Raw genomic sequence first — 11,987 nt, 5'->3', positions numbered from 1 at the left:
ACATTGGATTTCAATGGCTTCTCTGTGTAGTCTCACATGGTGGTTGTTAGAGTGGTCCAGCATTTCTGTGTTCGCAAACAATATGCTGTGTCCATGTTGGTTCATCAAGGTTGGTTCGCTTTGAAATCCACAAGCATGTGGACAATTTCAACAGAAAGGTGGAGACCATGAAAATGAACAAAATCTGACTGCCAGTATTAAAAAAAACCCTCTAAAATCAGAACAATAAATAAAGAACACTCAAAAACAGAGGGATTTCAGAAAAGAAATAATCAGGGCCAGCTAACACTTCCCAACAAAGGATTCCCCCAGGCAAGAAGCAACCAAGCTTTGAAGCTGCAAGGCCATTCAATGCTAATCAAGGTGACTAATTGCAATATTCACATTTGCTCAAACAGGCAAGAGTTCTTTCTCTCACCCTGGCCTTTCCATATACAGTAGAGTCTTGCTTATCCAACGTAAACGGGCCGGCAGAACATTGGATAAGCGAATATGTTGGATAGTAAGGAGAGATTAAGGAAAAGCCTATTAAACATCAAAATAGGTTATGATTTTACAAATTACACACCAAAACATCATGTTATACAACAAATTTGACAGAAAAAGTAGTTCAATACGCAGTAATGCTATGTAGTAGTTACTGTATTTATGAATTTAGCACCAAAATATTGCGATATATTGAAAACATTGACTACAATAATGCGTTGGATAATCCAGATCGTTGGATAAGCAAGTGTTGGATAAGTGAGACTCTACTGTATATATATATAAACCCCACTTGCCTAGTTTCTAGCAGACATCACAACCTTTTAAGATGCCTGCCATAGAAGCAGGCGAAACGTCAGGAGAGAATGCTTCTGGAACATGGCTATACAGCCCAGAAAACTCACTGCAATCCAAACAGAAAAAACATTGAGGTGGGGCTTTAAGATCCCCCAGGAAAAATCTGGCCATTTGGGAGACTGGAGAGAGTGCTGGGAAAGAATGGGAAGGGTCCATCTATAGCAGGCATGGTCAAACTTTATCCCTCCGGGGGTTTTGGACTCCAACTCCCACAATTCCTAACAGCCTAGCGGCTGTTAGGAATTGTGGGAGTTGAAGTCCAAAACCCCGGAGGGATAAAGTTTGACCATGCCTGATCTACACTGTAGAATGAATGCAGTTTGACAGCACTTTTAACTGCCATGCCCCCATGCTATGGAGCACCCAGAGATCTGTAAGCATGGAAACAGGCCTGTGAGAGTGACGTCACGCCGTAGTTTGAAGCCTGATGGGTCGAAGGGGAGAAGGGACCGCCCACTTCCCTTCCAGGCCACGCCCTTAAACTACAATTAACCCCGAGGCCACTGGGCTTGTCCCTACCGGGCTCCCGTAGTTGTGGAAAGCGGCGTTTGGAAGGAAGAAGGGAGAGCGCGCGGGGTCAGCTGACGGCTGTCTTCCAGATGCGATGGAGGAAGAGGAGGGGGGGGGGCTCCCTCAGCTGAGCGGCGACAGCGGCAACGTCTCACAGAGCCACAGCAGCGCCTCAGGCCTCGCCGACGAAGAGGCCTCCTCCGCTGGAGCGGAGCCGCTGGTGCTTCTGGGCAGCCACTATGCCGCCTACCTGCTGCCTTCGCCTTTCGGGCAGGTGAGTGAGCAAGCGAGCGAGAGAGGCGGCCTTTTCCTCTGAAGGACCCGAGTTTGGGAATTATTAGCTTAGCATTGAATAGCCTTCCAGCTTCAAGGTCTGGCTGCTTCCTGCCTGGGGGAATCCTTCGTTGGGAGGTGTCAGTTGGAATTGATTCCCCCGGCAGCATCCAGACCTTGAAGCTGCAAGGCCATTCAGTGCTAATCAAGGTGGCCAATTGCAGCATTCCCACCTTCCTCAAACAGATAAGAGTTCTTTCTCCCACCCTGGACATTCCACAGATATATAAACCCTTACTTGACTAGTTTCCAGCAGACCTCACAACCTCTGAGGAGAGCTGCTTAAAACAAATAAAAAGGCAAACATTCAATGCTGTATAAGTATACAAAATAACATAAGTCAAAAGGTTAACCCTATTTACATCTAGCACAAGCAGCAAGGACATTCAGGCAGTTAAACACAGACCAACAAATTCACATTATGACAATATCAAATTTAACAGATTTTACATTTTAGAGTTTAAAACAGTGATTCCCAAAATGGGCGCTACTGCCCCCGGTGGGCACTGGAGCGATCCAGGGGGGCGGCGATGGCACCTATTAGGACATGGGGGCGGGGCCAGAGGAGGGGTGGGGCCTCTTCCCAAGTGCCGGAGACAGGGCTGAGCACCTGAGGTGCCTGTTAGGACACACAAGGGGCAGAGCTAGACGAGTGGGCGTGGCGTCTTCCCAAGAGCCCGCGATAGGGCTAAGCCTCTGTACCTCTCTTGAGAGGCCTTTTAGGACTAAAGGGCAAGGCTAGGGGGGCGGGGCCTCTTCCCAAGAGCCTCTGTATACCTCCCCTGAGGCACTTGTTAGAACACGGAGGCACTTGGGAAGAGGCCCCGCCCCCTCCTCTAGCCCTTCCCCGTGTCCTGACAGGCGCCGCAGCACAGCGATAGAAGCTCAGCCCTGCCTCAGAGCTCGTAACTCCGCCCATCCCAGTCCTGGCCTCCCATTTGTGGCCCCGCCCACCTCCCCCTCCCAGCCCTGCATCTTGGACTGGGGAGAGGCTCAGCCCCACCCTCTTGAGCAGGAACCACACCCACCCCTCTAAGCCACACACCCCTTTCCAGGGGGCACTGAGTAATATTTTTTCTGGAAAGGGGGCGGTAGGCCAAATAAGTTTGACAACCACTGGTTTAAAAGATTATACTAAAGGTTTTTTAAAAACCAAATCCATATTCTACTTCATCTTATCCACTTGTGCAAAGTTTATCAGATATCCTCATGTTCCTAACTTGGGGCCTGCCTGCATTTGAAAGGAGGCCACATTGAGGAGGGGATTAGCTTGTTTTCTGCTGCTCTGGAAACTGGGATGTGGAGTAATGGATTCAAATTTTGCAGGAAAAGAGACTCAACATAAGGCAGAACATTCCCTAACAGTAAACGTTCTTAGGCAAAATGTGCTGCTGCCTCTTTCCTTTTAAGCAGAGGCTGAATGGCCATCTGTTGTGGGTGCTTTGATTGTGCTTTTTCCTGGCCTTTGGGGTCTCCTCCAACTCTAGGATTATATGATTCTAATCTAGTCCTTTCTGAAATGACTGGAACAGATCAGATTCCATTTTGTGTCCAGCTACTTTTTAAAAAATTCAAATGCTTCAATATTGGTTTAAAAAGAAGCATGGCATTTTCAAATTGGTAATCCACACAATATAATAAAGTATAACTAAGAATATTATATAATAGCAGCAATGGCATACGTATGTATTTGGTCAGTCCAAAATTACCAACTGTGTGGATGTCATTTTCACATAAGTAGCATTATTCATAGAAATTATCCATGAAGAGTCTGCTCTTATTTGGATTGTGTATTTTCTCATGAATACAGTAGAATCTCACTTATCCAGCATAGACGGGCTGGCAGAACGTTGGATATGTGAAAATGTTGGATAATGAGGAGGGATTAAGGAAAATCCTATTAAACATCAAATTACATTATGATCTTACAAATTAAGCACCAAAACATCATGTTTTAGAACAAATTTACAAGAAGAGCAGTTCAATACATGGTAATGTTATGTAGTAATTACTGTATCAATCAATTTAGCAACAAAACATCGCAATGTATTGAAAACATTGACTACCAAAGACACTGACTACTAAAAAATTAACTACAAATAAAGATCGAATTGCATAAAATGAGCGTACGTACAGTAACAACATCGTTGGGAATTAAATCTGTAAAAATTTCAGTCCTTGCTGCCTAGAGAAACAGCTGTGGATCCGGGTGAGAGACAGACTACATTGGATAATCCAGAACATTGGATAAGCAAATGTTGGATAAGCAAGAGACTACTGTATCAGCAACTAGATGTCCATGTGGTCTCTTCCAACTCTGTGATTCTATAAAAAGTGCAGGGTGAGGCTTTCTGTCATTATCACCATCATCATACATTTTAATGTATTGTTGAAGGCTTTCATGACCGGAATCACTGGGGTGTTGTGTGGCTTCCAGGCTGTATGGCCGTGTCCTGGTTTTATAGTTTTATAAATTTTATTTGTTACCCGCCTCTCCTAACAGCTCAAGGCAAGGTCCAACAAAGTCAAAACATGTCAACATAAAATACATACAATGAAAATATATATATCAAAGCACCCAATTATGAAAAAGCGAACACCAAAACATGGTAAAAGATCAAAATACACTGATAGTAGAATACAAATACAAACTCATGATTCAAAATTGACTGGTTACGCCTACCAGAATAGATGGGTACTGGATTGAACTGTTCCATATATATGAAAGGACCTCCACCTTTGTTTCCAAATTTATTTTTTGTTTTGATTAAGTCACAGATATCCCCTTTTTGCCTGTGCTTGTCGCCATTCGTGTTTTTTCTTTCACTTTTTTTTTGCAGATTGAAACTTTAGACAAGGGTCTGGAGGATTTGTTGACCAGGGTAGATGAATTTGTGGGAATGCTCGACATGGTAGGTATGCTACTGAGAAATGGAATAGTTAATTCTTGTACAGGGTGGGTCAAAAGTCACTAAGGGGTATCAATATTTAAAATAACATCTTTATTTGTTGTTTTTAATTTACAATACCATGGCATCAGACATAAGAAATACAATTAAATTGCATGTAAGATCTTTTCATCCCCCTCCCCCAAAGTTATTAACCTTTGGCTCATCCTGTATCAAATTCTTAGCAAATGACTGTCCACGGCCTTCAAGCAAATCATGTATAAATAAAGTTTTAACTCTATGTAAACATAATAAATATTTCAAAACTACTTAGAAGTTTTAACTCCCTTTGATAATCTTTTAAGAAGGTAAACATTTTCTTTCTCGTTTTCTTGCAAAGAAAAGCAATTGGCAGTCAGCTCTGGACTTTAGCTTAAATTGCTGTATAATAGCCAGTTCAAAACACTTGAATTATATTATTGGAGTGCATTTTATTCTGAGCCAAATCCAGCCTTTAAAGCATGATATAAGTATATAATTCTAGAGGAGCAATGGTTGAGATTATTAATCTTTAATTTATTATTAAATTTATTCACTCAAGTCTTTCTACTACAACATTTGTAGGCAACATTGTCTGTTTTTTTCCAGATTCGGAGTGATTCCTCTCAAGTAGTAAATGAAAATGTCCCACATATTCATGCAAAGGCTGTGGAAATGAGGCAGCTATATAGAAAGATTGACAAATTGGAGGTTGGTGTTTCTAGTAACAATGTCATAGTCTTTTTTCCCTGGGGCTAATATGAGAGTTTTTTTTACAGTGCTATGGAAAAGATGGAAAATAAGTATAAATGTAACTGTAGGTTATTATTGGTTTCACAATCTACCTGTTTTGAAACATAAGTGATATGTTTTTATTGAATGTATTTCATGATGATATATTTTAACTCTGTTGTGCTCTGCCTCAAGTTGTAAAGAGAAGTAACATAAATTATTACTACTACTACTACATTACCTTTCAAAAATTCAAATTAATTCAGCAATTTAAAATTAAAATAAACCTTGGGGTTAATCTTCACTGTGATGCCATTACTATTTCATAATTATGGAGTGATATAAAATTCCAAATGAAAATTATTACCCATAAGACCCAGTTTTCTTCTTGTGCAAAATGAATATTTAGCGTCATACCTGGAAAATAGGCTTTGTGTCCATTTATTTCCATGATGTTAATCAAACTAAGTGAGATTGTGGGTCTTATGTCATGCTATTAGTTGCATTTTCTGACTTTAAAATAAAACTACTTAGCTACAAAATATCCTTTCAGTATTTTTCTGTGCTTCCATGTGATCTTGCTGATTTTTTTTCTTTTTTCTCCCTGCTATCAGGCCTTTGTTAAAATGGTTGGAAATAGTGTTTCTGGGATGGAGGAACAGATCACAAAAGCAGAATCAGACCTGGGAACATTTCCAAATACTTTTAAAAAACTTCTACACACAATCAATGTGCCATCTTTTCTTAATGTAAGTATTCTAATGATAAAAATGCAGTGGAACCATGCATACATGTATGATATCTGTGCATCTATAAATATATTTGATAGGAATTTGGGTGGTTCAGAATCTCTGTGTTGAGATATCATGACTTTAGAGCTTGTAAATCAGTAATGGAAATCAGTATAATGGAATGTACCCATTAGAGTTTCAAGAGGTAAAATAGAAGCAGAAAGATACATTTCAGCCTAATTCCATTTCTTGTAGTTGTATCCCATGCAGATGTTTGCTTATAAAATGCCACTCTGTTTTCCCTGTTGCTCTTTTTTTTAAGTTAGACGTTCAGACAGCTGGGTATTCAGACTATATTTGCATATTGTGATAGGAGAGCATAGTTTCATTTATTAAGAACGTTCATATTAAAACCTTTCATAATCCTTTACCAGCACTTTCCAGGCAGATAATGAATTTTCTTACCTCCATAGAAAGTAGTGATGATTTTACTGCCTCCTTTTCTCCTTCTTAGGCCCCTTCTTCACTGCCATATAAAATCCAGATTATTTGCTTCAAAATGTTTTATATTGCAGTGTAAACTTCTATAATCCAGTTCAAGGCAGAAAATGTAGATTATGTGATTTGGTAATCTGGATTATATGGCAATGTATAAGGGGCTTTGGTTTATTTTTTAGTCCCAAATGTTTATTCCCAAAGAGTGGTGATTTGTACATCTTCTTACACATTTCCCAGTGTGTTCTCACTCTGGAAAATTAGAATGAGTGTAGATTTTGATTTTTATATTTAAAAACCCCTAGTGACTGTAGACTCTAAATTTCATTCCTTATTCTGTTGTGTGCAAATCTTTTAACAGAGATTTTAATTACAGAAATCATCTTCCTCAAGACAGAATTCAGCCTCTTACGAACCTTCTGATCTCTTCAAAACGGAAGATTACTTTCCTTGTCTTGGTGAAGCACAGAATAAGTGACATAACTGAAAATGACATTTTCCAAATGGTAGTATTGTAACTGGTTGAGTGCCAGGCTGTTCTTCAGGTTGTTGCTCTTTGCAAACAGTGGCCTGCTGCCTTCCTGTGTGTGTTTCAGTCTCTCTTCATCCACTTTGCATATAGCTTGGGTTGTTTTTTTTTTTGCTTTGAACATGTGATTTCTCATGTCTTCCTAAAGGCTCAGAAATATATATATCTTTGAGTGGCCACTAACCTTATCAGTTAGCCTTATTGAACGGAGGGGATAGAGCTGTGGAGAACAAGTGTACTTTCACCCTGCTGGTGCAACCAACTACTTTTCACAGACATGGGAAAGAAAGGAACAGCCACCCACCACTCTCTTTTATCTTGCCAAATTAGAAAGAAGCATGGGAGACGAGAACTGAAACCTAATATGAAAGAGATTTGTTCCTTGCATCTCCCCCTTTGCCAAACTCCAGTCCCTCTTTGGCTTTGCCAGAATGAAAACAAACAAGTAGAACAAGCAAATACGTTCTGCCGGTTTGTACTTCTCCCAATTCTGCTCTCCATGAAGGAGGGTGACAAGAGCCAAACAAGAAAATGTCCCTTTCCAAGAAAAAAACTCAAGAGGATCAGTAGAGTTGACCTAACAGCAACCAGTTGCCAGGACTTTGGTATATTTTTTCTTTGCTAGCTTCTTTTGGAAATTTTGAATACATGGCCTTCTGTAATTACTGAAAAATGATTTATGTAGGGAAAATGTATATTTTTGAGTTTTGCTGCTACTAGTATTAATCTGAATATCACAGGGGTGTATTTTTTAAATAGTTCTATGGTACATTTCAGTGCAATAAGGACCAAATTATATGCATTCACATGTTTCATGAATGTGTGCAGCTTCTGTTCACCATCTTTTAAGAGAAACCCACTGTTTGATAAAAGAAAAGGAAAAGCTCCATTGTCTGAACTGCCTCAGAGTAAAGGAGAACAGCAATATATTCTGATTTCTGTAACATTTCAGCAACAGGTCTCTGACAAGGTTCTTTTTTATGAATATCCTAAAATGTGTGTATATAATGCCAAAAATATAATGACCAAAGCTCTTATAACTTAAAACTTTAATTAAAAAATAAATACGGTTCTCCATATTGTGTACCCATTTTTAAACCAGAAAAAAGGTAAACTACAGGTAGACTTGTACAGATAACCAGGTTGCAAAATTATTGTCTTTGGGTCTTTAATACTTTTTGTTCTTCAGTAGTGTTCAATCACTGTGCCCAATGAAAAAGTAAAAAACTATAAATGTTCAAAAACAGGGTATATCTTGAAGTGTTTAGCGTACGTTATCCACAAGAATGTATTTGAGGCAATCATGTAACAAAAAATTAACCAATTTCTTCATATATTATGAGAGTAATATATGCTAAGGTTGATTACTTTTGATTACATGGATGCTTTAAATACATTGTGGGATAATATAGCCTGAAAACCCATATTGACTTTAGAACATTTAGTATTACTATACTTTTTCACAATCTCGAAGTTCTGGTTTTCTGTGTGTTTCAGTGTTGAAACAGGTTTTTTTCCCTCCCACTTGTGCCTCAGTCTCCTATTCTACCTTTGTACTGAAGAGCTGTATGGGAACAGGCAGCTTGATGACCTCCCATGTTTTTTGTACTTAACCGTTGTCAAGTACCATGGATTCTGAGAGGGCTGATTCTGATCTTTCCCTTCCATCATCTTTCTTTGTATAAATGCTCCTCAAATTCAGCTATTCCAAAACTGAGCCATCTGTACTCTGAATTTCACTTTATCCTGTCCTAAAAACCAGGCTCAGAAAAACGCATTCTTTTCTCATATATTCATATAGAGAAACAATTTATAGTTTTTTTAATATACAGTAGAGTCTCACTTATCCAACATAAACGGGCCGGCAGAATGTTGGATAAGCAAATATGTTGGATAATAAGGAGGGACTAAGGAAAAGACTATTAAACATCAAATTAGGTTATGATTTTACAAATTAAGCACCAAAACATCATGTTATACAACAAATTTGACAGAAAAAGTAGTTCAATACGAAATAATGCTATGCAGTAATTACTGTATTCATTAATTTAGCACCAAAATATCATGATTTATTGAAAACATTGACTACAAAAATGCGTTGAATAATCCAGAACATTGGATAAGCGAGTGTTGGATAAGTGAGACTCTACTGTATAATTCATATCAGGTCACTATTAGTCAGGCAAACTGCCAAAACTTCGGCTTATTTTCCACAAATAGTAACAGTCCTTGCAGACCTTCCTGTTAATATGTTTAAACCTCTCCACACTGCCCGTTATTACTTACGGTAGTTGATAATTTATTTCGTCATGTTATTCTGCTTTAATGACTTCCTCTTCCTGTAACCTTAAGTGACTGTATTTACTTGTTTTCAATGCACATACGTTTTTATTTTCTAGCTGCTCCTTTCTTGAACATTTTCCTCAAAATCAGGTTGGCATAGTGCTCTCTGGTTGTTGACAAACTACAATTTCCATCAGCAGGGCCTGTGGTGATATTTAAAGCTGTAGTCTGAAATTATACTTTGCCCACTACTGTTGCAAATATATTAATTGGTGCATTCTTATTTTGTCAACTTTATCAATTCAGGAAACATGGTGAGTTATCAATATTAACAATGCAGACAACATTCAAAGCTCAGTCCAACTGAATAAAAACAGCAATAATTCTGTTGGGGATTTGCATTTCAGGAATTAGACTTGTACAGTTATGTAATTTCCATATCCAGTGGAGGGTTGCTATTGTTTCTCCATAGCAGAGCCAGCAAGAGCCCCAAGTGTACATTGGTACTGATGCTGAACAAGCCTAATGTGCATTAGTCCCTATTGACATTAGGCACTAATGTGCAGCAGACACTCTTGCTGGTGTCTTTATGCATCTTTGCAACTCAATAGAAGGGTTTCTTAGCACCTTTGCTACATAGCTAGATGTATGTAAAATCATTTAGGATTCTGGCATGGTAATGTACCTTGAGAAAATGTAAGAAGCCATGTGCAAGTTTGATCCCTTTCCGTATTGGTATGACCTGAGTGGGGTTAGCATGTCCTCTCTCATCCGTATTTATTGAACACACAAAATGCCAGAATAGGTCCATGTTGTAGCCCACAGACCCATGTCAGTCTTGAACACACACATAGCATCACAGTAAGACTCGAGCTTTGTCTAAACATGAGCCATAGACAACTACTCACAGTTCAAAGAAATTGTATAATCTCCATTTTTTTAAAATAAATTTGTACGTATTGAAGATGGAATGCTTTTTCACCACAACTATTATCATAGTGCTTTGGAGATACATCCTAGAAGATGCTAAATTTCTGCAAAAAAAAAAAAAAAAGCTTTGGGGTGGGGTGTGGCAGGAGATTAAGACTGCAAAATATGGATTGAAGTGTTAGCAGTCAAACTCAATTCATCTTGAATGGTCAATTTTATCATACTAACATCTGCAAAAAACTACATCAGATTTCTGTGGTAGTCAAAGAACCAAATTTATTGCAACACTTTTCCTATTTAGCTGTCAAATGGCATTAGTTTTGTCAAGATTGTGATAACAGGAATTAGACCTGCAACTTCTGTTCCAATAGCCAATCGCCTAGCTAAGAAGCTGTATGCTGACTTCATCTAGTTACTAAAAGCATGTAGCCATACGGCAATAACGTTATTGAACTTTGTGATAGAAATGTAGTTCATCACTATTAAAGAAAACTTCTTGATCAGGTTTGTGAGGCTCTCAGCCAAAACATTCCTGTCAACCTCTATGGAGTACAATCTTATCTCTTCCAGACGCCCAACTTCATTAAACCTCAGACTCTGGTCCAGGAAGCCAAATCGTTCCCAAGAGCACCCTCTTGTGAAGCCAGTTATTCACATAAATGATCCTTTTCTTCCTTTCAGAGGAGAGATTAAATGACCTCAGCATCAAGGCCCTTCATCTTCCTACCCATAATCTTGTAATCCTATTTTCCCGAAAGATACTTTGCAGTGTTATTTGTTCCCACATAGACCAAAAAGTATCAATCTATGGCCATGCTGCTGAACATGTGGCCCTCCAAGTGTTTTGGACTTCAGCTCCCAGAATTCCTGGCCATTGCATAAGCAAGCTAGGGCTTCTGGGAGTTGGGAGGCCCAAACATCTGGAGGGTCACAAGTTGGACACATCTGATCTATTATGGACTTGACAAGCCTTGTCATTCTCTCCATTACATCACATAACTTGTACTGATTACAGAAAGGGCATCAACACTTGATTTTACTGATTAAGCCATACCAGAATTAACCAGACACAAGAGTCATTAAGAGAATTATTTGAACGTGCCAGTTATATCCATTTCAAAATAATCTTTATACACATATCATTGAAAATGTAATTTATTGGAACCCTCCAAAAATTACGGTCCAAATTGATAATATCCATTGCCGCGGTTTGCAAGATTTAGAAGTCTGGATAGGAACAGAACAAATTATCACAATGTTAGGTTTGAGTCTTATTTTGTACTTGTTTTACTCCTTCAAAGCTCAAGTGACACTCAATGAAGAAATGAAGGATGCTGCTCACCACTTCTAACAGAATCTCTATTCACTTCTATTCTCTATAGGCCACACCTGTGGAGCCAGGAAGGAGCACATGCATTTTACAAACTTTAGCCGGGCTGTAGTTTTTGTTTGTCTGCACTGAACAAATACCTTTATTTTATCATAATGCCCCTGCAGGTGGGATCATTTCTGCATATGTGAAGGCCAAATGTGAAATGGTCATCACTTTCCTTCTCTGAGTGGTCAAGCCATCTCTTCGGACCATCAATATTAATGGTAACATTTATGATCATTCTACCAGTCTTTGATGCACTCACATACGTATGGACCACAGGTCCCATATCAATACCTTTG

At 39.0% G+C, this 11,987-nt stretch overlaps 1 protein-coding gene across 2 annotated transcripts; it reads left to right on the top strand.

Annotated features, from left to right (window-relative positions):
• The first annotated feature begins 1,317 nt into the window (after positions 1-1,317).
• bloc1s4 (biogenesis of lysosomal organelles complex 1 subunit 4) lies at positions 1,318-8,177 on the top strand. Of its 2 annotated transcripts, none has more exons than XM_062980633.1 (5): positions 1,318-1,627; positions 4,527-4,598; positions 5,223-5,324; positions 5,960-6,094; positions 6,933-8,177. In XM_062980633.1, exons 1-5 carry the CDS (start codon positions 1,448-1,450, stop codon positions 6,939-6,941), a joined length of 498 nt encoding a protein of 165 aa, XP_062836703.1. In that variant the 5' UTR covers positions 1,318-1,447; the 3' UTR covers positions 6,942-8,177. The 2 variants fall into 2 exon arrangements, with proteins under 2 accessions (XP_062836703.1, XP_062836702.1); XM_062980632.1 differs by having other exon boundaries at positions 1,322-1,627; positions 6,948-8,177.
• The last annotated feature ends 3,810 nt before the right edge of the window (positions 8,178-11,987 follow it).

Source organism: Anolis carolinensis, chromosome 4 (assembly GCF_035594765.1).
Source record: "Anolis carolinensis isolate JA03-04 chromosome 4, rAnoCar3.1.pri, whole genome shotgun sequence".
Taxonomy (NCBI): domain Eukaryota; kingdom Metazoa; phylum Chordata; class Lepidosauria; order Squamata; family Dactyloidae; genus Anolis; species Anolis carolinensis.
This window is presented reverse-complemented; position numbering and strand designations above follow the sequence as displayed.

Bases quoted from the DNA above. Each gene is read 5' to 3' on its own strand.
- bloc1s4 (XM_062980632.1), top strand. From the start codon at position 1,448: ATGGAGGAAGAGGAGGGGGGGGGGCTCCCTCAGCTGAGCGGCGACAGC. The intron at 1,628-4,526 runs GTGAGTGAGCAA...TTTTTTTTGCAG, and splicing joins TGCCTTCGCCTTTCGGGCAG to ATTGAAACTTTAGACAAGGG. The intron at 4,599-5,222 runs GTAGGTATGCTA...GTTTTTTTCCAG, and splicing joins TTGTGGGAATGCTCGACATG to ATTCGGAGTGATTCCTCTCA.